Source organism: Patella vulgata, chromosome 4, assembly GCF_932274485.2.
Source record: "Patella vulgata chromosome 4, xgPatVulg1.2, whole genome shotgun sequence".
Classification (NCBI taxonomy): Eukaryota; Metazoa; Mollusca; class Gastropoda; family Patellidae; genus Patella; species Patella vulgata.
Genome location: NC_065882.2, coordinates 22470520 through 22496618, shown reverse-complemented (window position 1 = coordinate 22496618; position 26099 = coordinate 22470520). Strand labels below are relative to the sequence as shown.

At 33.7% G+C, this 26099-nt stretch overlaps 1 protein-coding gene and 1 long non-coding RNA gene across 2 annotated transcripts; both read right to left on the bottom strand.

Moving 5' to 3' along the window:
* Positions 1-16635: 16635 nt before the first annotated feature.
* On the bottom strand, positions 16636-18063 carry LOC126817854 (3-hydroxy-3-methylglutaryl-coenzyme A reductase). Its single transcript, XM_050545020.1, has 4 exons — positions 17989-18063; positions 17569-17727; positions 17172-17326; positions 16636-16726 (listed from the first exon to the last, which is right to left on the bottom strand). Exons 1-4 carry the CDS (start codon positions 18061-18063, stop codon positions 16636-16638), a joined length of 480 nt encoding a protein of 159 aa, XP_050400977.1.
* Positions 18064-18161: 98 nt separating this feature from the next.
* LOC126817481 (uncharacterized) lies at positions 18162-23044 on the bottom strand. Its single transcript, XR_007679026.2, has 3 exons — positions 22959-23044; positions 19807-19913; positions 18162-18193 (listed from the first exon to the last, which is right to left on the bottom strand). It is a non-coding gene; the product is annotated as an uncharacterized LOC126817481 (long non-coding RNA).
* Positions 23045-26099: the final 3055 nt, after the last annotated feature.

Below are 26099 nucleotides of genomic sequence, written 5' to 3'. Positions count from 1 at the left end.
GCAATGCAATTATCTACTGATTAAAAAAATTCCAAATACACCTGTATTATATTTTGTTTTTACTGAACTAGTGATATACTGAAATTAACTTTCACGTCCAATTAAACATACACAACGGGTATTCAAAAAATATTTCCAAGTCTGCACTCAGTGTGTCTGCTCAAAGTACATTCAATACTGTCGCCTTGCTGGTGTGATAAATATAAAACAAGTTACTTTTTACCAGTCCAGATTTTCTTGACTGACAGGCATCAACGTTATCGTCAACTGATAGTAAATCCTTCAAAATCAACCGTATTTAAATAATCACTGACAAACTATACAAGGTCAATTAGAATTAGTCAGCCGGAAGATGTTCACGTGTTGTAAAACACGCGCGGAACACATCTGTGATGATAAACTTAAGAAATTTAATTTAATGTTAAAATACTTACAGGTGGGACGTTATAATTCATTCACGGAAATTTTTGAAGTTATCCAATGATTTGTGAGAATTTATATAAACCAATCATTAAATCACAGAATAGGGAAACATGAACCACACCTCTTTGCGCGTGCTGAGCCATTCATTCATATGAGGCGTAAATAGACACTTATAAATACATAAAACTTGACGTGACATTATTAACATATATTTAACATAAAACTGCCAATCATATTCATTGTATTAAGAAGGGGTGGCTGTCTTTATTAACCGGAAAGTAATTACCTGTTTCCTACTCCTTCTAGCCCATTACTTCCATTTTTTTTAACACGTGGCTGATTTAAAGAGCTAGTAAATTTGTGTACATAATATCTGAGCTATATACAATATTTGTTAAAAATAATACCGGGGGGGGGGTGACACTGCTTTAGAACCCATCATCGCCGAAGTTGTCCGATTGGCTACAAAACCAACTACGATGAATTTCGCTGGTCGAGTTTTTAACCAGCGTCGTTTTCTCCACGATTTACTATCGATATACAGTGTATTTAAGAATTTCTATCATGTATCGTGATCGGATGAAAAAATCTAGCGAGAACTCCGTCCAGCATCTCGTTCACCGGTTTTACACTTTAAGGTTACTCGGTGATTTACGACTAAAAATTCTCTTTTTGAATAGGGTCCTTTATTATTCCCAAGTGAACAATTCCACGTCGTTTAAGAAAACGCCAGCTAGAACTTTGGGCTGCATCACCTTCACATGCTTTAAATACTTATTAAAATATACATGTAGAGTGGTAGATAAGTCCTCTATTTAGAGTTACAATATGTGCCCAAATTAAGAATTTTACTATTGTTCTTCTTAATAAGAATAATCGCACCAATGCCAAAAACCAATGACAAACATGTCTTGAATTTCATCTCAGTTAGTTAAAACAAAAGTCACGAACATATGTGGAAATCGTTTGTAGTCGAAACAAAAACGTTTAATATAAATGTGTTTGTTCACAAAGGATTGATAGGAGGGTCCATGGCAAGTTACTTCCCCTGTTTCTACACGAAGTTAACACCCCTATATCAGAAGGGGAGCCGGGGGTTGGATGGCCGAATGGTTAGCACGTGCGCGCTGTATCATACGGTCTATCATTGAGTCAACTGGCGGGGTTTCTATTCCCCAGCTGTACGTGACAAGGAGTAGGAAATAATGGGTCAGGAAATATTGGCGGAATTTCGCAACAACTGCTTTTTAAAATTGTTGTTTTAGCATGAATTTGTAGATTTCATTCCCTTTAAGGGCTTCTTATTGATTAATAATAGTTCACTTAGGTATGTGGTTTGACTTTGAATGGCATCGACTTCAAATTGTTAATTAGTTTATTAATTAGTTTGTAAATAACCTTTTGTAACGCGTTTGTACCATTGCTTGAGGAGTAGGAAATAATGGGTCAGGAAATATTGGCGGAATTTCGCAACAACTGCTTTTTAAATTTGTTGTTTTAGCATGAATTTGTAGATTTCATTCCCTTTAAGGGCTTCTTATTGATTAATAATAGTTCACTTAGGTATGTGGTTTGACTTTGAATGGCATCGAATTCAAATTGTTAATTAGTTTATTAATTAGTTTGTAAATAACCTTTTGTAACGCGTTTGTACCATTGCTTGATAACGGCGAGAGTGTCCTCATTGAAACGTTGCAGTTAACAATCTGTTTCACAGAGATATTTTAATATCTCTGTTACAGATTACTGTTTCGACACGTGACGTCACATCAAGCGGCGTCAATCATTGGCTCAATAGCACGTGCATTGTTTACATAAGACATTACTGATTCGGGCTAAATGGTGAATTTTACTTATTTTAATACCCATTTACACTAAATAGAAACGATTTTTACCTACAAACAATTCAAACGTCTTTATTTATTTTTCTAATAAATGAAAAAAATGTTTTAGAATTTAATTTGACGGAAGAAAAAAGTTAATATTTGGGACTCAAGTCGCATCGATGTCATCCTTATCAGTGATTGTAGCGGCCTAGCGAAAATTCACTGCTGATCAGTGTGTGCAGTTAATAGTGAATGATATCTATAAAGCTGTCTGTTATTATATATGCATATCGCTTTCACTAAATGCCTTTTAAAGATGCTTTTTAAAACGTTATTTTTTCTCAGGAACTTCTTTAAAATATTCGTTTGCTTAGAATTCAGTTACCATTTATCGTAAACCTGACGTCATAATTGCCTTGGGTGATTTAACCCTTTAAATTAATTATAAACCTTCTAAGCCAAGCATGTATAATCAGTATTTTGACAAAAAGGAACAGAAATATTTAAATATATAAAAAGCTAAAATCCATCTGAACGCTATAGGTTACTTGTTTATAAATGAAATGAAATGGGGTTTTGACGTCCCACTGTTCTGTTCCGAATGGGTACTTGTTTGTGAATGTATGCGATTAATTGTTCCTCGATTTTGTCGAATTTGTGTATTAGATATTACGTCTGCTTATTGATTGCTTGTGCTCGAAGATTAGTGATATTATTCTCTTGAACAAAAGCTATACGCCTGTCTTGTTAAAAATAGAAACTGTGTGGACAGACTGCCAGACAAATGTTTCCTAGTCTCACAGGAAGAAATTTAGTCTGCGAAGTCTTTAAGTTGAAATAATGTAAATAATTAAACAATTTTAAAAGGTTGTATTTATTTCATCATAGTGATTATCGCCCACTAGGTGTCCATCGCAGTCACGATGAAAGAAAACAGACGTACGTACGTACGTATACATACCATTGAGTGACAGCGATCCGCGAGCGCGTCACTGTAACGACAACAGATATCCAAAAATATAAATAAAGTTTGAAATTCGGCGACATATTGCCTGTGTTGCAGCAAAAAGCTATTTCAGTGCAAGCTAAAATATCCCACGATCATACTAGATTTTCAACAATGGACATTGCCTTTTGAATAGTTGCAAGATCAGTGATGGCAATCCCTGAAACATCGCCTGCTAACTATAGTCAACGGCATCGCTGGTGGCCTAATTGCTGCTTGCTTCAATTAGCGACAAAAAAATACTTGTGTGTGCCAATATGCAGAGAGCAGCTGAGCGGGAGCTTTCGGAGAAAAAAAATGGGGTTTAACGTCCACTCGACACACAAACTAGGTCATTTCGGGACTAACATATGGTTTAATTTTATTTCAATAATTCGCTTGCGCGTAGGGGTCTTTAGCAGTGGGAGGAAACCGGAGGACCCGGAGAAAACCCACGAGGTTGGACAGGCGACCCTACTCCTTGTCACGTACAACCGGGGATTCGAAACCACGCCAGTCGACTCAATGACAGACTTTATGATACAGCGCGCGCACGCTAACCATTCAGCCATCCAACCCCCCACTTTTACACGGACCAAAAAAGAATCATATTCCGTTACAGGTAAGCTGTTATGCTTGAGTTTTATCTTCGGAAAAGTCTATCGTTTAGTGTGCATGTATTGCGTGACGAGCGATGTGTATAGGGCCTAGCGAATAGCACGTATGACGTAACCAGGAGGGGTTTTCCTAGTATTTATGTCCGTATGAGATAAAGCAATGTCGTGGGAAAAAATGTCACGCAGCAGACTAAACATTGTTAGGCATACATAGGAGCAGTTTATACGCGTCGACAAGTGCACATCAAGTAAATACACATGGAAACTTAATTTTAGTTTGATGTCCTGTTACGACCAAATTAATTGTGCTACTATAGCCACATTGCCTTCTTCAATTTACGTTATTATCGACTTGTGTTGATATTTTTTGATATCAAAAAAGACGAGTATGAGATTTTTTTTTATCACCCAACCCTTTCTTACATGCACAAAAAAATAAATAAATTTTTTGCTGTAGATTTCACTTTTACTGAACCTGGCTACATTACGGCATAGTGATGCATTATTTTTTGACAGCAAAGTCCTTTATATTGACCCAGTGTTTCCATCAAGGTCAATTAAATAAAAATAGTTCCTGTCTAATAACAAAGAATATACTTTTAATAAAAAATTAATTCTTCTTTGAAAATAAAAAAAAGTAGTTCCTGTTTAACAATTTTGAACAATCAAATTCATGTAAAGCGAAGAAAATATCGCAGCAGATTATGAAATTTATTGGGTGATAAATAATATCACACGTTCAAAGTATAATTAAAAATAATAAACTATTTGTGAATTCGAACTATTGGAGTTCAAATTGAAATAAAAATTATTTAACATGCTAGATATATTTCGTCCTATTGGGCTTCGGGCGCCATTTATCCTATACGCAGTTTAAAATATATTAGGATATTTCTACGTAAAACGACTCACATAAACATGTAAAGGATCCATACTCGTGTTTCAGGTCTAGCCAATCAGCACAAATTATTCCGGGCATAGAAAAAGTTAAAAGATTTACTGTTACGGGTTTATAAGAGATGAGATTAAGACTTACAAAAGTGCTTCGTGAAAGATGGGTTAATAAATAGTGTGTTGTGGTGTGAAACGGGGCTTATATCCCACGTGAAATCATAGATCTGGTCTGTTTTATTGCAACCTCTTCTTCTAGCGTGTAGGTTTTGTATTTATTTAAGTTAAACATTAAACATACATTATTATTATTATTATTGTTCGATTTATATAGCGCTTCATTACACATGAAGTGTTTCTAAGCACAAATCACAAACATTTACTTCAAACACACAGAAACAATCAAAACTAGAACTGCGAAGCAGTAATGACGGGTTTCACCGGTGCCACGTTACCCTTGAACTTATGTCACTTCCGGTACCAATGAAACCGTTAAACAGGTTTCCACATAAGCATTGCACACATGAAATAAAATGGACGCAGAAACAACCAAATCCAGCAATCAATTCATTTGCTACATGTCAGTGATCTTGTCAAAATTACATTACTTCCGGTGATAATGAAAATGTTAAATTGGTTTATGAAATCAGAAATAGCATCATCACATGGTGAAAATTTTATGTAAATCCTATAATAATTGCCACCTTTATAGACCAAAAACCTTGAAAAATGACTTGTAGAAAATCGCCTATTTCTCTGCAACCGTACAAGTTAGAAACCATTTTGAGGTATCTGTATGATCGAATGAGTTCATTCTATTTGTTGATTGGAATCAAATATCATAATTTTAAAAACATTACAAATCTGATTCATTTGAATAAAATATCTGTTTTGAAGGCTAAAAATACAGTTTTTGCCAAAATGACGTTACTTCCGGTGATAATGAAAATCTTAAATTACATGTATGAAATCGTAAATGGCATTATGTATCACACAGTGAAAATTTCATGAAAATCGAATAATAATTGACACTTTTATTGACAAAAAACCTTAAAAAGTGACCTGTTGAAAATTGCCTATTTCTCCGCAACTGAACAAGTTAGAAACCATTTTGTGATATCTATATGGTCGTAAGGGTTCATTGTATTAGTTGATTTGAATCAAATATCAAAATTTTAAACAAATAACAAATATGACTCATTTGAATAAATTATTTGTTTCGAAGGCTATAAATACGGTTTTTGCCCAAATTACGTAATTTCCGGTGATATTGGTAATGTTGAATTGGTTTGACCTAGTTAAAATTGACATTACGCACCAAATGGTGTAACTTTTATGAAAATCCAGTAATGATTGACTCTTTTACAGGCAAACTAGCGTAAAAAGTGACTCATGCAAAATTGCCCATTTCTCGGCAACTGCTCATATTACAAACTATTTTTCACATACATTCTCTTCGTATGGGTTATTTCTACAAGTTTATGAACGTATCAAAGAAATATTTTAATATATGAAGGCGCTGGATGGGTTGTAAATAGCTTATTTTTACCCCTTTTTTTACCTTTTAATCGAAATGGCCCGAAAACGAAATCGAAATTAAAAAAACTGAGTCCCAGATTTTGTGCACCTTAACAGTGCGCATCTTTTGGATAATATCAGATTTGTAAAAAATAATATTTGCTTTCAAAAAGTGGTACCGAACTGTCAATATTGTAGTTTTTGCTAAATTTACGCGTCTTCCGATTCCGACAGGAAACTTTACCGGTAACAAAAAAAAATGACATTTTGAACCACGGAACATATGAACTAGGTTTTATACAAATCGAACAATAAATAATTAATGTAGGACTGAAAAACTGAATTAGCCAATGGCGGCCAAGGAAAATTACGGAAACAAAAAATGTTGACATTTTTGTTCAAATCAGATGACTCTTTAACCTTGGTTAAAATGTCATATAAAAATATTAATAAATAAAAAAGTTTTTTGTAAAAATTTAAATTTTCAAAATTTGGCGCCTAATATCTTCCAAGATTTGTCGAAAATCAAAAATCAAAAGTAACATAGCTATGTCCCCTGTTTCTGGCTATGTCAAAATGCATCATATGCTAAAATCCAATGATTATTGTTAATATTACGGCAATATTTCAAAAAACGACATTTTCGGTGATTTCGGACATTTCGCAATGTCGCAGAATGCCGGGAATAGCTTTAATCTCTAAGTCACACCCACTTTTCCAGTATAACTGAAGACATTGTATCGATCCGACAAGAAGTTGCTGAGATATAAGCAAATTGGAAAAAAAAAAAAAATAATAAGAAGAAGAATAATAATAAGAATAATTTTAACAAAAACAATAGTGTTTCACACAAGCTACGCAGTGTGAAACCCTAATCAGGAGAACATAATTAAGCACAATTAAACACAATTAAACACAGCTGCCTGTTAGGCGCTATTATTCAAAGGTTTATATCCAATAAATCAACCGGCTAATCTCTATATTGAACTCAGTCGAGGTATTACCTGATGAACACCTACACCAAGTAGAGTTCAAAAATAAAAAACGAAGTTTAAAAGAATCAACTTCATTAACAAAAATTAAACAATCAAAAACTAAACAGATAAATCAAATTCAAACGAAACAAATAAAACAAAGAAAATGAAAAGAGCAGTTCATTACCATTCTACATTAACAAAATAAAGGAAAACAACTTGTGAAAATTTTTCAAAAAATAAGAGCAAAGTAACACTAATGTTAATACTTATTTAACGAACATATGTTATATAAAGTATTAATTAGACATTTATTCACATGACAAGCCAATAATCAACTCGTATCATGCTGTTACCATTGTTCACATTTGTTTGTGGACACTCTACAGGTCACAATTTTTATCCAATTTAGATGAAGCTTACAATATATGTTTATTTCCCAAATAACTCGGACACATGTCGAACCTTAAATTTCTGGATTATTACCCCTGATTGTACGTTCATGGGAGGACGAACTCCATCAATAATCAGTGCTCCACAAAACTCTGTTCCGGAGTTAACCCCTGAAAACCTCCGAAAAGCAATAGCGGCTACAGTTTTTCAACAGATTTATATCAAATGTGGTGTTCCTGAATCCCCCCCCCCCTCTTTCTCCAAACACGATAGGGGCTACATCTTTTAACAGAAGCTAAATCTTCCAATTGCACGTCTTTCTTTAGGTCTGGAATGTTATCTAAAATATTAATTAGACATTAATTAACTTATCCAGACTATAATCAACTTTCGATGTCATCGCTAGCCTGCGATATTTTCTGGATTAGAATCATATCTGCTGCTTAACGCTCATTGATAATTAATTTGAAAAGTGGATAATCGAGACTGTTTTTATCGTACCGACTTTAGTAATGATGATCGAGGCTAGACGCAAAATTCAATCGCTAAAATCTCGGTTCAGAGTGGATCAATTTGACTGAAATTTTCAGCAAATTGCCTTTACATTATATATTTTTTAACTATTATAGTGAAAACTGCCAGCTCTTTATCTAGTCTCCCATAATGTATCTTTAAGTGACACAGTGAGAAACACGATGGCTAGCTAACCTGGAAGTCCCTTGTTCGATCCTGGCGTTGGCCGAGAAAGTGCATCGTGATTTTCCCGCGTGGTTCCCCCTTGTCAGTGATGCAGGACACAGGATCAGGCAAGGGACAACGTATAGTCGTTTGGATGGTACGGAAAACGGAAGTCGATGTAAGAATAGAGCGTTTAGTGCCGCTGTCCGGGCAAAATTTCCCCCATTGCACATACTGTAATGTGCGTCTTCATTAGCCCAGTCGGAGCAGAACAGTAGGACGTTAAAGCCCATTCACTCATTTAGACCCCACATCACCAAATAATATATTTTAATATGTAGGCCTATCTTTTATAGTTAAAAAACTGTCATATAATCACATTTATCATTGTTACTATACCTATAGGATGGTAATACACATTCCCCACCTCAAGGAATTGACGTAAATTATTACGAAATTCCACAAAATAAATAATGATGGACATTCTAAATAACCCGTACGGCTGTATTCAACCAACCTCATACTGCCGGTTTGTATAGATTGTGTATACAAATGCGTATGCCGTAAATACGGAAACTTATCATTTCCGCGGTTTATAGCTAACCACTTATGCAATTATAAAAGGACATATTATACTATTTAGTTCTTTCGTGTTAGATCATATTGTTGACAGGTCGATCCTTAAATACTATTAATTTTAAGAACGCACCAGCCTTTGGTGCCGTGACAACTTCCTCGCAAACCGTATAGTTTATTTTCTGTCACTTCTTTTTGCCGGAGCATATTTCAGAAACGACTATTTACATACATATGATATTATATCTATGATATTGCGTCTTTTGCCAATTAAAAAAAAATCTCGGTTTAATAAATTTTAAGCAGATTTAATTGAGAGTACGGTGTACCGTTCAAGATACCTGATTATACTTTTAATTTAATTAAATTGTGCCTTTTTGTTATTAAAAATATAATTTTCAAATCTACATTAAGACTTTAAAACAGTTGTGAACGTGATACAGAGCAGAGCTATGGATTGTTTATTGGGGCATAAGTTTCTGAATCAAGAAATAAAAAAACTGTAATATATCAGCAAACATTCCTAATTTTTATACATGCTGATATTTTATACATGTCTGTGTTAGTCAAATAAACAAACTAACAAACAAGAAATACTTAAAAAAAAAATATAATGCCTGTTATATTTCAAAATCTATTGTTCCACGAATCCAATCCCTTAAAACCACAATTTGATGTCTCTGAACATTTCCCATGACATGAATCAGATAAATATAAATAAAAACTGATATCGTAGCGGACAATCCGTCAGAATAAATTTTCCAGCCTTTGCTTGAAAATAAACACTAAAATGGGCTTCGAAATCTTCTTCATACCCATTCTACATAGCTTCTATCAAATAAAAACTGCCAACATTCTTCAACGCTATAACTGTATCGGTTGCTAACATTTTTGAGCCATGTTCGTTAACGCATATCGGAGAGTTTACAATTCTTATTGAAAGTTAAGGGGCCCGCTTGATTTAGATATACAGCTCATTCTACCATTTCTCTGTTGAGTTCAGACATTTTTGTTGTGCCGTTAATTTCCAATGGCTGTCTATCCTCGATTCTTTCCAGACAATATCATGATGACGATATTTTGTATTAGAAAAACTGCCATAATCATGAAAACATTCCACCCGATCTTAGCAACAAATTCACTGAGATTGTACCAAATGAAGCATGTAAATCGGGAGTAAATGATTTGGGCCTAAATAATTCTACTTTGTGAAACTTTGAAAAATACCAGCTACTATTTTCTTATCTCTTTGTGTGTTGTTTCAATCTACAAGTTGAACTGTGAATGAGATTATCATCAACACAAAGTATTTGATACTTGAACAAATTTTAAAAAAACAACCCCAAAAAACCCATTCAATACTGATGGAGGCTTTTTAATGTCAATTACCATCTTGAAAATAAGCCCTACTCCCTCTGCACCGTCGCAATACTGTATTTGGGGCTTATAAACAAGCCTGGGCACAATCTGGAATATTCACGTGGACGCATTGCCCGCGACGATATCCGTTTTATATTCAGGGACATGAAAATTCAGGTCTAATTCTATATAGTGAGAAACATTTCCTGTTCCACACCCATCATTTGCAATGTTGATAGAAAAGGAGATCGGTATCACATTGGGAAAAAATTGTTCTGTCATGTGATAGGTAGTTACTTCCTTTAATTTGTTCTCCCATTTACATCAATTTTTGGATTTAAAATTTATGCCCCATTTGCTCCCATTGTATTTCAAACGTAGCTGTAAGGGTGGAACTATTAACAGAGTTTTCAATGCACGAAGATACATTTTGACAGTTTTAACTGAAAATTCGACAGGATTTTAATATGTTTGTCAAAATCAGCGATAGAAGGGGCATGTTTTCCGATTCAGCGGGAAAATCTACACAATTCATTTTAACGGTAAACATATAGCGTCCCCAATTGCCGTGCTGTCCAAATTGCAAGTAATAGGGTTGTGTGATTTCAGCAGAAAAAAAAATCCTGACACTCCTGATTTTTAACTTAACTTAACAGCATATATTTTTTTTCTGTTTTGTGCTGAATATAGCTTTTATTTTAGGTTTGGTTGTGCAATTTAAAGTACATGTCAATGAAAGGTGAGGAAAGGCATTCAGTTTACGAACTTATATTATAGCTGTCTTATGCATGTACATCATATTGTCAAAAATGTGATAATAATTAATTATGTTGAACAAATTTATTAGCATAGAAATTTAATATTTTATTTTGAAGGGGTGAAGGACACTTATTCCTGTTGATTTTGTGCGATGGTCGACTTTCTTTTAAATAAAAAGAAAAACCTCCTGATTTATAAAAAAAATCGCCCTGGTTTCCTACTAAATAGTCCTTAACAGACCGCTTTCTAATTATGTGCAGGCTTTATTCCGTCTATTTTGTGGGTTTCCAGTGATTTGCCATGCATGATTATGCCCTACATTGGTTTCTGAGGAAATTTGTGGCAATTCACAATCTTCAATATGTCTCGAAAATATTTCAATTACATGAAATATACTTCCCCAAAATAAAAGACTAGGTTAAATTTTTTAATCCTGTTAAAATGGATTGTTACGGGTGAACAATTAACACACATGCTGTAATAATTGATGGAGCATAATAGACAACTCGTCTGATTTTAAGAGTATAGCTTCCGGCACATGTGTGAAGATTTCCTGCTATTAACGAATCAGCTTACAGAACATAATATATGTTTAAGGAGAATATCGTCGAAATCAGCAGGTCGTTATTAAAAATGTGCTTCGTTATTATTATTCTGGGTTACTTAATTCAATTACATTTAATTTCAACATATTTCTTATCATCCTATCTTTATATGTCATGTGTGCACAATTCGATGTCAGAATAATTAGGGGATTGAAGTTTTTCAAAGGGAGTAATTTGCATTCAGTTGTGTATCATCTGTGTAAGAATGTCGTCCTATACGCCATGATTATCGATAAGTTGTCCTAAATTCTTAATATACATTACAGAAAGGACAGGTCCAAGGACTGATCCTTGTTGAACTCCTGAATGATCTGTACCGGTCCTACACGGGGTTGCTGGAAGGCGCTTGCATGAGGCATTATCAAGCCTAATAATCCAGGCAATGAATGATTTTATTGGAAATATGATGTCAGAAATTAAGTCATTTTCTTCAAGTTTGACCTGTAGAGTCCACAAACAATTGTGGACGGACAGACGGGCGTCCGGACGAACAGGGGCGACGACAATAGTGGAAATGAACACTAATGCTAAAATATATCAATGAATTATTCGGATTCTTAATAGGATTCCCTCCTCTTATAGCCTTCTATCCATGAACAATCCCACTAAGTTTTAACAAGCTTCGTTCCAAACGTGTTTCTGTATCGTGATGCGAATTGAAGGACAACTCCACAAAACGCGTTCGCAAAAATTAGCCAAAAATCTATTTTAAGAATTCAGTTCTCTATAAAGTTGATGGCCAAACAGGTTAAAAATTGCAAATTGTATCATAGCCGATATTAGATAACCGTACCGTAACACGGCTAATCGCAAGGTGGGGGTAACCGTTGACAATCAAGTAGCATTTTGATCGGGATTAGCTGTGTGAGGCGGACTCAAGTCACACACAATTGGTTTAAAATGTCATCACATTTAGTCCTAAATCAGTTAGTAATTTGTGAAAGCCCACTTATGTAATCGTTCATAACTGAAGCCTCTACCATGTTAACCAGACTTCGTAACAAACGGGAATATCTGAAAGTGATTATTAAAAATCGTTGAAAATCAATGAGCTTTTCAATTTGACAACCCATATCAATTTAAACAAGCCAACAGTGAGGTTTATGTCCCCCGACGAAATCTCAAAATAAATAGATGACACATTTTAATTTATCGCACATTTATTTTTTTCAAAAGTATCAAGTAATCAAACTGATTATCAACTTTACACTAAGTTTCACCACTCTCTATCAGATAGAATCAAAGCTATCTTGTCCTAAAGCATTGACCAATAAAATTGTTTAGCTCTGCTTAGCTTTAGCTCGAAATGTTAATCATTGAACTCAGTCAAGATATTTCATTCTACCTCAATTAAAAGCAGAGTTGTTATGTTCCAAAGTCTTGACCATTCAAATTACTTATCTCTTCTTTGCCTAAGCAGAAAATTCTCATCATTGAACTTAGTCAAGCTAATGATATAATGAATATATACTCGGAGTTTCATCACTCTCACTTAATTATAACCAAAGTTATCATCAGATTGCTTATCTCTGCTTACCGTAAGCAGACAATGTTTATCATCGAACTCCATCAAGGCATTCACCTAATGAATGTCTACACCCAGTTTTAACATTCTACCTCAATTAGGAGGGTTACTGTGTTTCAAAGTATCGGCCAATCAAATTAATTATCGCCCTGCTTACCCTGAGCAGAAAATGCTCATTATCGAACTTAGTCAAGGTATTGATGTGATAAAACTATACACCAGGTGTCCTCACTCTCACTAAATTAGAACTAAAGTTATCGTGTCCCAAAGCATCAAACAATCAAATTGCTTATCTCTGCTTACCCTAAGCAGAAAATTCTCATCTTCGAACTCCATCAAGGCATTCACATAATAAACACCTACACCAAGTTTGAACATTCTAGCTCAATTAGGAGAGTTATTGTGTCCAGAAAAGTGTGACGGGCAGACAGACGAACCAATTTTAATAGTCCCCTGCTTTCTTCGAAAGGCGGGGGACAAAAAAAATGGATTATTGTAGCCCTATTGTACTTACAAGAAATTTGAACCAAGGACGGTATGGACGACATCAATCTTGTCAATATACAACAATTGTATCGTAGAATAGTCGTTCGGATGGGACAAAGACCTGAGGTCCCGTGTACAAATTGGCGTGCACGTAAAAGGTCCCATAACATTTGGAATTCGATGTCAGAGTAGGCCGTAATGCCGCTGTCCGGGCAAAATTACCCTCATAGTACACTGTATGGCGTATGCCCGTCGTCATTAGCCCAGTTGGGAGCAGAACAGTAGGACATTAAACCCCATTTCATTTTTATCACAGAAGATTGTGTGTGCTTCCTCTCACTGACCATTCTTCACAAACAAGTCCATTAAGACACCTGCGTTTCTGTTTTCTTTATTTGGAAAGATGCGTGTTCAGTATTTTATTGTCAACATTTGAGAATAATAGGTCATTATTGCATGGGCAATGGAACTTTTCGTCAAATCTTGAGAACGGCGCCCCCACCCGGGTACGCTGAAGAATATGAGGTTCTGGGTGACCGAGACTAACTTTATATTTACCATATTAAACTAACTTGAAACTATTTTTCGGGTCGTCTGTTTATTTGCCATCCATTTTGGTTTAGTTACGTATGTTTATCACAAAACCTTAATTATTAAATGTGAACTAAAATGCAATTTTGAAAAACAAAATAACTTTTACACAATGTTGTACCCACGTAATACATCAGGACCAACAACGCATTTTCGATCGTTTACAAAACTAACCTTTTTTCAAACCTCTCGTGCGTTGTCACAACTTTGCATATCTACACAAGTTTAACGTTCAATTTACGCCCATAATACAATATAAATAGAATATAATAAATAAATAATTGTTTTTAGCATATGAACATATTATAACAATAGTTAAAATATTTAACAATAACCACTTCACATTACAGAAATGTTTAATCATGTGGTTTACATGTACAATGTATATTAATTCTATTTTTTTTTTTTTTACCAAAAATAACAGATTGATAATTTTTTTTAGAACAACCTTTATATTCGTCACTCCACTGCAAAACTCCTTGTATTTAGTGTACTACAGATTTATGTTAATGAACAGGATACTAGTAGAACCCTGACTGTTAAATTTAATTGGTGACAATTGCAAATGACTGAAAAAAAAAGGTCTTGTTCATGATGTTAATGTCATATTTTTGTACTCTTTATTAGTTGGTCCAAAAAATGACAAATAAAATCATTAGCGACCAGATCTTTGGTTTTCTGACCTGTCCCTCACAAAAGAAAAGTGTTCTGGGTGACCTTTATCCTGTTTTAAGTTTTAAGAATTGGTAATCTGTCTTAAAGCTATTATTCCTATGAAATGATTAGGTTAAACATTCCACCCTTAAAACTGATTTTATCTGAAAATATGAGTCTACTATCTAGCTATAGCCATAAACTGAGGCATTTAATAAATTTGTTGCATAAAAATAAAAGGAAAAAACAATCTTGTCTCATTTCTATTCCTCCTGGTCTATTAAGGGGTGAGGCTACCCGAAAAATGCTTTCTGAAATTCCAAAGCTAGTGAATTGAAGATGGCTCAAGTAGTTAGGAAATGTAATAAACAAGGGAAAACTAACATTAAAAATAAAGAGAAAAAAAGTTGTTGCCAGGGTAACACATTTTTTTGAAAAAAGTATGAAAAATGTAGGTACACCATATCTCTGGCACTAATATAGATAAATGTCTCATTTTCGGACTGCTCATTGTTTAATGATAACCCCCAAACCAGACAGAGTTTTTCTCTAAAATTTTTACAGTTTGTTGGAAAATGGTGTTTAAAACATTGACCGCACCACAATATTTTGTCTTTGGAGAAATATTTTGATAACTTTTGAAATATTTTAAATGATAATTCAAATTGCTTTCTGTCTGATTCCGTGGTAGATTTTAGTTTAGATACTCTGCAAATTTGGTGAAGATATCTTAATTAGTTACAGAGATATAATGTACCTACGTTTTTCTTAACTTTTCCCCCAAAATATGTTACTCTGGCAACAACTTTTTTTTAATGCTAGCTTTCCCTTGTTTATTACATTTCCTAACTACTTGTACTATTTTCAATTGAATAACTAACACTTCAGAATAAAAAATTTCGGATAGCCCCCCCCCCCCTTTAAAAGTATAAGCAGAATGATCTTTTTTTACAAACTTAAATCAACAGTACAATAATTAATAAAAGTCAAGAATATCCAACTCTTTGTTATTTCTTATACACATAACACAAGCTATCTTATGTTCATTGTATATATACATATTAATACTGATACACAATATAGCTTTCTGTCAACACAATAATATAAAATTACTGTGAGCATGATATAATCACTAATGGCCAGAAGTTACATTTAAAGCATGGCAGTTTTAAAAAAAAAACTCAAAAAGTAGAATTCACCATTAATTAGCCTCTGATGGCTGACTTCCCAGATGGTCACTCTATATTTTTTAAATTTTCATTGAAATCAATAAAATAATACAGATAAACTTTTCTAATTCTGCTATTCTCATGCTGCTACAATTAACGAAATGAGACCAGTCTGATTCACAGCTTGCTCATTGATTAGATAGCTTGATGTCAAGCACTGTGTAAAACTATTTGTTGACTTTTCTTAGGCTAACCTTTATTATTTAGAATTAGTATCATTATTTAGATGCATTAACACCGGACAAGAACAATTTACAAATCCTTCATGTGGGCTGAATGTATCTTAAATAATAAATGATGATACCAGTAATCAAATGAACTCTTTTAAGTTTATGATTGATTAAACTTATCCATAATAAATTACCTTTATTTAATCAAGACAAACAAAACAGTTTTAATGCTCCTTCTAATAACTAATAATGATGTATGTAATTTGTATTGCGATTTTACTAAACAATGATGTTATACACAATTACACTGTATCAAAAATATTAATTTTATTATCATTTTCCAATTTTACATATAAATTAATAGTATTTTGTTTGATCATGATGCTGATTGAGTGCAGGTTCCTGGTGGTTTAAGAGTATCACTAGATTTTGTAGATAATGGTCCTGCTGCCACATTTAAACTAGATCTGAAAAATAAATATGAAACGCAATGATATAAATCGTTTGCAAATATTAAAGAAGCAATCTGGCCGTAGGCCAATAAACATTCTGATTAAAATTTAACAAAAATAAGGAATGAAAAGTGTTCTTTAGATACTAAATATTTTTTGAAGTCAAACACAACTTGCCAACTAAAGGGGTCATCTTCTTGTAATAGGTATACAAGGTAAATCAGTGAAGAATTAAAACGGTAATTTACGTTATCACTATCAGTGGGCAATAACACTGGAACTACTTTAGCAAAAACGCAACCATGTTAGATACAATCTTGTGTGATAATTCAGGCAAGGATGGTGAATAAACAAACAGAAAGTTATGTGAGCTTGATGGCCATCACTTGCAGGTTATGATAGATATATAAATATATATATGTATGACACAAGTGTCTAGATAAATAATGTTATATAATACCTGTTATGTTTAAGATGACTCTTAACTAGATGACCAGCAGCTAAAGCGGACATTAAAGATAGTTCTCCTGCCATTACTGTTGAACAAACAATTTCTGCTAATAATCTAGCATTATCACCCGGTCTTTCTAAACTTGCTCCTTTTACACCCAACATCTAAAATATAATCAACTAAACTTAAACACACAGAAAAACATCTCTGCAAAATGAGTTGGATATTTACTATATGAAAGTTTGAAATTCAAAGGGTTCATCCTTATACATGTCATGCCGAAAATTCTGTGAAATCTTTAGAAAAGCTTTGATTATCCAGACATCTGATTAATCAAGGTCAAAAGTATTATTACTCTGTAGTCTTAGCAAATTAATGGAACAAAATTACATGTAGTTTTAATTACCTGTAGACATGCTGCTTGTGGTGGTAAAACTGTACCTCCACCAACAGTACCTAGTTCTATAGAAGGCATTGTACATGTTATATGTAAATTCTCATTGTTATCACCAGTTGCTTCCATTAATGTCATACAATTAGAACTAGCTACATTCTGAGCAGGATCCTACAAACAATTTTTGATTATTAATTCATGCCATTCTAAACTATGGTATTATGCATTCTTCATGATATGCAGTAAACAGTAGATACAGATAATATTAATACTTTGTTTTATTTTAATTTCTCCCTTCCCCATATACCCACATTTATGTGATGTGCTGTAATCCATTAGATGTAAACATTTTCTTACAAAATTGATTTGTATGGTTTCAGAATCGTTTATTCAGCTCAATGAATATGAAAAATATAACATAATAAGACTCACCTGTCCAGTAGCGATATAAATAGCTGTAACTATATTAGCAGCATGTGCATTAAAACCACCAATACTACCAGCCATTGCTGATCCTATTAGGTTTTTGTTAATATTTAATTCTACAAGGGCTGGTACAGTAGTTTTTAATACAGATGTAACTATTTTAGCTGGTATTATGGCTTCAGTTACGACTGATTTCCCTCGCCCTTCAATCCTATAATACAAATTTCATCCTGTCATTAGATTTTACAACTAAATATATATATACTATGCTCGTATTGTGTTCCAATCATGCCAAGAAATCATCAAATGATCTATTTATAAAGTGACTAAGTCTTGTGTATAACAGCTGAGCTCAGTCATCTGAACAGTAAACTTTCTGAATATATGTCACATTAATTAATTGCACATTTATCTTTTTCAAAAGTATTGAGCAATCAAACTGATTATCTATACTTAGTCTAAGCATAAAATGTTCACGATCAAACTCGGTTAAGGTTTTGAAGTACCTGGTAGTGAAACTATACACTTAGTTTCAACACTCTCCATCAGTTAGAATCAAAGTTATCTTGTCCCAAGGCATCAACCAATGAAACTGCTTAGCTCTGCTTAGCTTTAGTGGGAAATGTTTATCATTGAACTTTGTCACCTAATGAATGCCTGCACCAAGTTTGAACATTGTACCTCGAAGTCCTGAGAGTTATTGCTTATCACTCTGCTTACCCTGAGCAGAAAGTGTTCATTATCGAACTTAGTCAAGGTATTGATGTAATGAAACTATGCACCAATTTTCATCACTCTCACTTAATTAGAACTAAAGCATCAGCCAATCAAATGGCTTATCTCTGCTTACCCTGAGCAGAAAATACTCATTATCGAATTTAGTCAAGGTATTGATGTAATGAAACTATACACCAATTTTCATCACTCTCACTTAATTAGAACTAAAGTTATCGTGTCCCAAAGCATCAGCCAATCAAATGGCTTATCTCTGCTTACCCTATGCAGAAAATGCTCATCGTCGAACTCCATCAAGGCATTCACCTAATGAACGCCTACACTAAGTTTGAACATTCTACCTCAATCAGGAGAGGTATTGTGTTCTAAAGTCTTGACCAATCAAATTGCATATCGCTCTGCTTACCCTAAGCAGAAAATTGTCATTATCAAACTTAGTCAAGGTATTTATGTAATGAAACTACAAACCAAGTTTCATCATCGTTAGCCAAAAATTGAATAGCCTTCGTTAACGTCCGATAAAATAATGTCACAATTTTTTTAGTATTCCACCTCCAAAATGCCCCAACTATAAATCAAGTTTCATCGTGGTTAGTGAAAAATTGAACAGCCTTCGTCAACGTCCGATAAAATAATGTCAGATTTTTTTAGTATTCCACCTCCAAAATGCCCAAAGTCTATTGACTTTATCAGCTCTCGTCCATCTGATAATATTATATCCTTGAATGATGAAGTGATATCAACTTCCACAATGGGTCTGCATGTACCTCAAAAGTCTGCAGCAGAGAAATATTTCGAAAAACAAAAAATCTTAAGAGCATTTGGAAAAGGTAGATCTTTTAGGGATGAATGGAAATTTTCATATCCTTGTGATATCAGTAACCGCTTGCTCACAATTCCTGTGGCAACTGCAGACTGTGAAAGAGGGTTGAGTTGACAAAATATCATAAAAAAAACCAAATACAGAAATTCACTGTGTAATTTAATGTTACTCCAACTATTGGGGAAGGGCATGTGCCATACAGTGGGCTATGAGCCACTGTGGCTCCCAAAGATGAAAGGAAATGAAGATATAGATTGTATTTTTACCAATTTATTGCAGCAGGTTTTTTATCTGTACAATAATTACCACTTAAACTAACAATCTCCATTTCTGGAAATTTTTCAGCAATAAAATTTAAAGCTTTTTCTGAACCCTGCAACAACAAATGAAATGAAATGGTGTTAAATGGCAGGTCAGCACCAACCGGACTATATTGCAAGAGCAAAACATGGTAAATGCAAAAATAAATTATTTCATTAACTCATTTTGTTTATCATTTAAAGTCTATAGATATATATCCTTGTCAAACCCGTCCTAATACATAATTTAAGTTAATAATTTTATTTTTCCTGATAATTATAAAATTATTTGATATATAATTAACAGTTGCATCGATGACCTAATATGCTCAAGGAGACACATCTGGTAAAGGATGTATATAAACTCATGACCGGGTACAACTAAACCACAAAGAGTAGATTAACGAAACTTTATAGGGTACCAGATATGGTTAGTGGGTTATATTCTGGCAGTTTGATGGACTTTCATCAACAGGTTTTTAGTATAGGGTCTTAGTGCTGCAATCTACCAAAATAGCTCATTTTATTTTATTTATATTTCACCCACTGCGGGTATATGAATTTTTTGGAATGCTGACTAAAAAGGCAATGATCTATAGTATTAAGATTAAGTTTTAGGTGGCACTCAACCCGTTAAATAGTAAATAATCTCCATTTTTGTCCAAAAATAACAAACAGTTTTCGTCAAAAAATGACAAATAAAACCCACTTTATTTACACACTGAAAAATGTAACAGGGCACTGGAAACCAAATCAACGTGGGTTCCAGTTCCATTAAGAAAAAAATGTTTCTTTCTATTAATTGGCAGCCAATAGAGTGATTTCAGAACAGGAGTAATATGAGAGTATTTTGATGATTTGGTAACAATTCAAGCTGCGGTATTTTGCACAAGTTGATTTTTTTCAAATATTGGCACTAGATGTTACAGTAGTCAGTCCTTGAGAATACCAAAGAAAAGACAAGTGTAGCAGCTGCTTCCTGGCTAATCTTATATGACCAATGTTCCTGGACTGAAGATAACATTTTCGACAAATTTCACTTATGTGACTGTCCATGCTTAAATTGGACTCTAAGAGGGCACCTAAGTTCTTCAGTGTCTGGTGGTACAAGTATTGCATCTCGTACAACCACATCATTTGAAGTTGGATTTTCCAGATGTATATTTGGACCAAATAACCAGCAGTTGCCAGGTAAGATACACCCACATTTTCCAAGGGTTGGATAGAGAACAAGCTAAAAACAAAAGCGATTTTTCGTACAATCAGGGGCCATATCAAAAGGGACTGAGATCTTTGGAATATAAAGATATATTCTAAGTTTCATCAAAATCGGATAAAAATTATGACCTCTAGAGGGTTCAACCTTTGTATTACATACTTTTACACAATTTGCGTACAAAGAGCGGCCATTTTGTCAGGCAGATTCGTTTTGATTTTCCCGAAATGCAAATTTAACCTTCATTATGGTGGCATGTTGATACATTTAAATGTTTATTTAAAATCGGATAAAAAAACTGTGACAATACACAAGCTAAAAAACATAATTTTTCGTACGATCAGGGGCCATACTCCAGGAAGTTACGATCTGATATGCGCAAATAGCAAAAGGAACCAAGATCTTTGGGACATAACATATATTTTAAGTTTCATCAAAATCTGATAACAATTGTGACTTCTAGAGGGTCCACAGCCTTGGTATGACATACTTTCACACTATTTGCGTACAAGGAGCGACCATTTTGTTTGGCAGTTTCGGTCAGATTTTTACGAAATACAAATTCAATCTTCATTGATGCGTAACAGTTATATATTTAAACGGTTTTTAAAACTGAATACACATTGTGATTTCTAGCAGGTCCACAAGCTAAAATGTGATTTTTCGAACATTCAGGGGCCATAATCCAGAAAGTTACGTTCGGATATTATCGAAAGGAACCAAGATCTTTGTGATATCATGGACCGTATATAGATGGACAGGTGATGTGATTTTTGACATTGCATGATTTTATACAGATTACTTTCTCGAATTCCTCCTTAGAATTTACGGTATTCTTATAGTTACATGGTTATTTTTCAACCTGATAAGTATTCGTAGTGATAAATTTCTACAGTTGCAAATTGTGAAATGATCGATTTCAATTTTGTAGTTTTTGTAAGCATTTTGGTTTTGCTTAATACACCAAATTCCCACATTTATGAAGGATTTTAAAATTATGAAAATAAAGTTCAGGTATAATACTGTCCGGAATGATGATTAATTGTGCAGAAGTAAAGATAGGTTGCCAGACAACGAAACATACGCCCACAGCAGCTAAATCGTCCGGGCAGTCAACAAGAGTTGTCGCATATTTTTACTTTTTTCGGTAATGAAACATTTATAATACATTAAAATCTGATTAAGAGTAACAACTCATTAAGTAATTATCAGAAAACCATTAGAATTTGTTTGGTTTTTATAATGTTCTTCCCCATGCTAATGTTTAGTATACAAAACTTTTAACATCATGGATTTGGCTGTGCAAGTCATAAAAATTCATTGAAAATCAATATCCTTGTTCGTCTCAAGATCTTAAACTCTGTGTATCTATCTGAAGTCAATCGGATGATAACTTTAGCCTCTAGAGCGTCCCAAGATTTTCCAAAGTGATCAAGGGCAGTAATTATTGTAAATCGCTGAAAATGAATAGGCTTCTTCGTCTAATGACCTTAAACACTGTACAAAGTCAATTGGATATTAACTTTGACCTCTAAAGCGTCCACAAGATTTTTTGAAGTGATCAAGGGACATAACTCTGGCAGTAATTATCGAAAATCGCTGAAAATGAATAAACTTCTTAGTCTCATGACCTTAAACACTGTGTATAAATTTAAAGTCAATCGCATATAAACTTTAGCCTCTAGAGTGTCCACAAGATTTTTCAAAGTGGTCAAGGGCCATAACTCAGGTAGTAATTATCTGAAATCGCTGAAAATCAATAGGCTTCTCCTTCTTATGACCTTAAACACTGTGCATAAATTTAATTGGATATTAACTTAAGCATCTAGAGCTTGTGGACAGACGGACGGGGGTGACAACATACGATCACATTTAAAAAAAATCCAGACAAGTTGCTAATTACCTTCGATAACATATTCATACCCATAGCATCACCTGTTGATGCTACAAATCTAATATATAATAAACGATAGGTTGCCAGGCAACGAAACATACGCCCACAGCAGCTAAATCGTCCGGGCAGTCAACAAGAGTTGTCGCATATTTTTACTTTTTTCGGTAATGAAACATTTATAATACATTAAAATCTGATTAAGGGTAACAACTCATTAAGTAATTATCAGAAAACCATTAGAATTTGTTTGGTTTTTATAAAGTTCTTCCCCATGCTAATGTTTAGTATTAGTATACAAAACTTTTAACATCCTGGATTTGGCTGTGCAAGTCATAAAAATTCATTGAAAATCAATATACTTGTTCGTCTCAAGATCTTAAACTCTGTGTATCTATCTGAAGTCAATCGGATGATAACTTTAGCCTCTAGAGCGTCACAAGATTTTCCAAAGTGATCAAGGGCAGTAATTATCGTAAATCGCTGAAAATCAATAGGCTTCTTCGTCTAATGACCTTAAACACTGTACAAAGTCAATTGGATATAAACTTTGACCTCTAGAGCGTCCACAAGATTTTTTTAAGTGATCAAGGGACATAACTCTGGCAGTAATTATCGAAAATCGCTGAAAAGGAATAAACTTCTTAGTCTCATGACCTTAAACACTGTGTATAAATTTAAAGTCAATCGCATATTAACTTTAGCCTCTAGAGTGTCCACAAGATTTTTCAAAGTGGACAAGGGCCATAACTCTGGCAGTAATTATCGGAAATCGCTGAAAATCAATAGGCTTCTCCTTCTTATGACCTTAAACACTGTGCATAAATTTAATTGGATATTAACTTTAGCATCTAGAGCTTGTGAACGGACGGACGGGGGTGACAACATACGATCACATTTAAAAAACCCCAGACAAGTTGCTAATTACCTTCGATAACATATTCATACCCATAGCATCACCTGTTGATGCTACAAATCTAATATATAATAAACGACCAGCTTGGGCTATTTGTAGTCTCTGTAACCTTGCAAATCTAGCAATAAAATAATAACCAATGTGTTAATAAATTAAAAAGATAGGTTGCCAAGCAATAAAACATACGCCCACAGCAGCTAAGAAGTCTGAGAAGTCAAAAAGAGGTGTCAAATATTTTTTCTTTTGTTGGTAATGAAAATATTTACAACACACTAAAGTCTGAAGAAGAGTAACAACCTATTATTATGTAAATATCAGAAACCATGAGATTTGTCTTGGCTCGAAGTTCTGCCCCAAGCTAACGTTCAGTATACAAAACATGTAATATTATTAATTTAGCTGTTCTATTTATTAGAAATCGTTAAAAATCAAGAACCATAACTCTGACAATATTTATCAGAAACCATTGGAAATCAACAGTCATTCGGATGATAACTTTGGTCTCAAGAGTCACAAAATTTTTCTGACAGTAATTATCGTAAATCGCTGAAAATCAATAAGATTCATCTCATAACCTTAACCAATGTGTATAAGAGGCACTGACATCGCTTTAAAGGAGCTATTCCAGATATTATTTTCAGTAAAAACTGCTTAATTCTGATTTTCCAAAGAAATATTTATTATTAGTTTTCCACAAGCTTGCCGTAACAGGGTTGTCAAATAAACAACAGGCCAAAATTCTTAATTTGAATTATCTATTGGTAAGCAATTTTGTTGATGTTGACCTCTTATTTTCTGACCAGATAATTATGTCATTTCTATGCATTTTGGTATCTGATCTATATACTTTAACCCACTTGTATAATTAATGGATTCCATGTCAAATACTTAACTGGTTAAATCAAATTTTTTTTTTTTTAAATCAAATTTGTATTTAAGGATCCCATTTGAAATATTTGTAACTGGTTTAATGAAATCATCATAATGTACAAAAGCTGCAGACTAATAAATAAAGTAAATCTTCATTTGGTTAGTACTCAAGAATCATAAACATGTAGTTGTGCATACAACACTATTCTCTACCACATAGTGGGAGGAAATGGGAGTGAAAACTCAAAAAAAAAACCCAACCCAAAAAGCTATTTCTGTTCATCCTCCAATAATAGATGAATGTAGGCCTACCTGCTAGTTGTATTAAAACATTCCTGTACTTGGTCAAAGTTATCTTTATCTTCTAACCAGATTTTGGCTTCACTTGCCATTTTAGCTTTAGGAAACCTTACAACAGGTCCTCTTGTCATACCCTCCCCTATCACAGTGCTTTGTGCCCCACCACTTTGCTGAAAAAACATATTAATTGAAATTATAAATATAATCCTCTGTGATATTAGTTGAAATGACAAATAGAATTAAATAAATCATTTTATATATCCTTCAAAAAATGCAGAAGAATTTCATACAAACTCATTTTAAAGATTACAATCTCTAATGATTTTTTAGTTGAAATTAAAAGTTCAATATCCCAGACTAAAATGCACATATGGACTTTAAGACCAAACAAAATTTCAAGTGGTTTTACCAAAAGCATGCAAGTCAAAAAAATTTCAAATCCTTCATTCTGAACATAATTTTTGGCATCTATAGTTCCTATTACTTTCTATTGATTTCATGCCATGTTTTTTAAGCTTTGATCGAGCCAAAACAATGATTTATTTCCATCCATGAACATTTTGATCAAAATAGCATCTAAACTATGTTTTCCTTTTAATCATCTAGATTACCATCTATAAAAACTATTGTCAGTCCTTATTTTTGTAAAAATTAAATAATAGTAAAAATATTTAATATATCTTACCTCAATTGCTCTACAACCTCTATTAGTACTAGCTACTAAACAACCTTCTGTGGTTGCCATAGGAATATAATATTTTTTATTATTTAATAATAATGGACCGGCGACACCTACAGGTACTGGCATATAACCTATCACATTCTCACAGCAAGCTCCTTCAACCTACAATAGTCAATGTATTATCATTATTGCATTATTAATATAAATTGATAACAGTTCGTAGACTTTCAAAAACATAGGCTGCCGGGCAACAAAACACATACCCGTCAGCAGCGTTGTCCAAGCAGTTATGATCTAAGAATAACTATCAAAATAGTTGAAATTCATTGTGGTTCTTCATTTATATAGGATAAATGAAACCTAGAAACTGCTAATGAGATCTCAT

Excerpts from the sequence above, each read along its gene's own strand:
- LOC126817854 (XM_050545020.1), bottom strand. The coding sequence starts at position 18,063 with ATGGCTGGTAGTATTGGTGGTTTTAATGCACATGCTGCTAATATAGTT. Across the intron at positions 17,327-17,568 it reads CACAAGCAGCATGTCTACAG|ATGTTGGGTGTAAAAGGAGC; the intron begins GTAATTAAAACT and ends ATTATATTTTAG. Across the intron at positions 16,727-17,171 it reads AGTCATCTTAAACATAACAG|ATCTAGTTTAAATGTGGCAG; the intron begins GTATTATATAAC and ends TTTATTTTTCAG.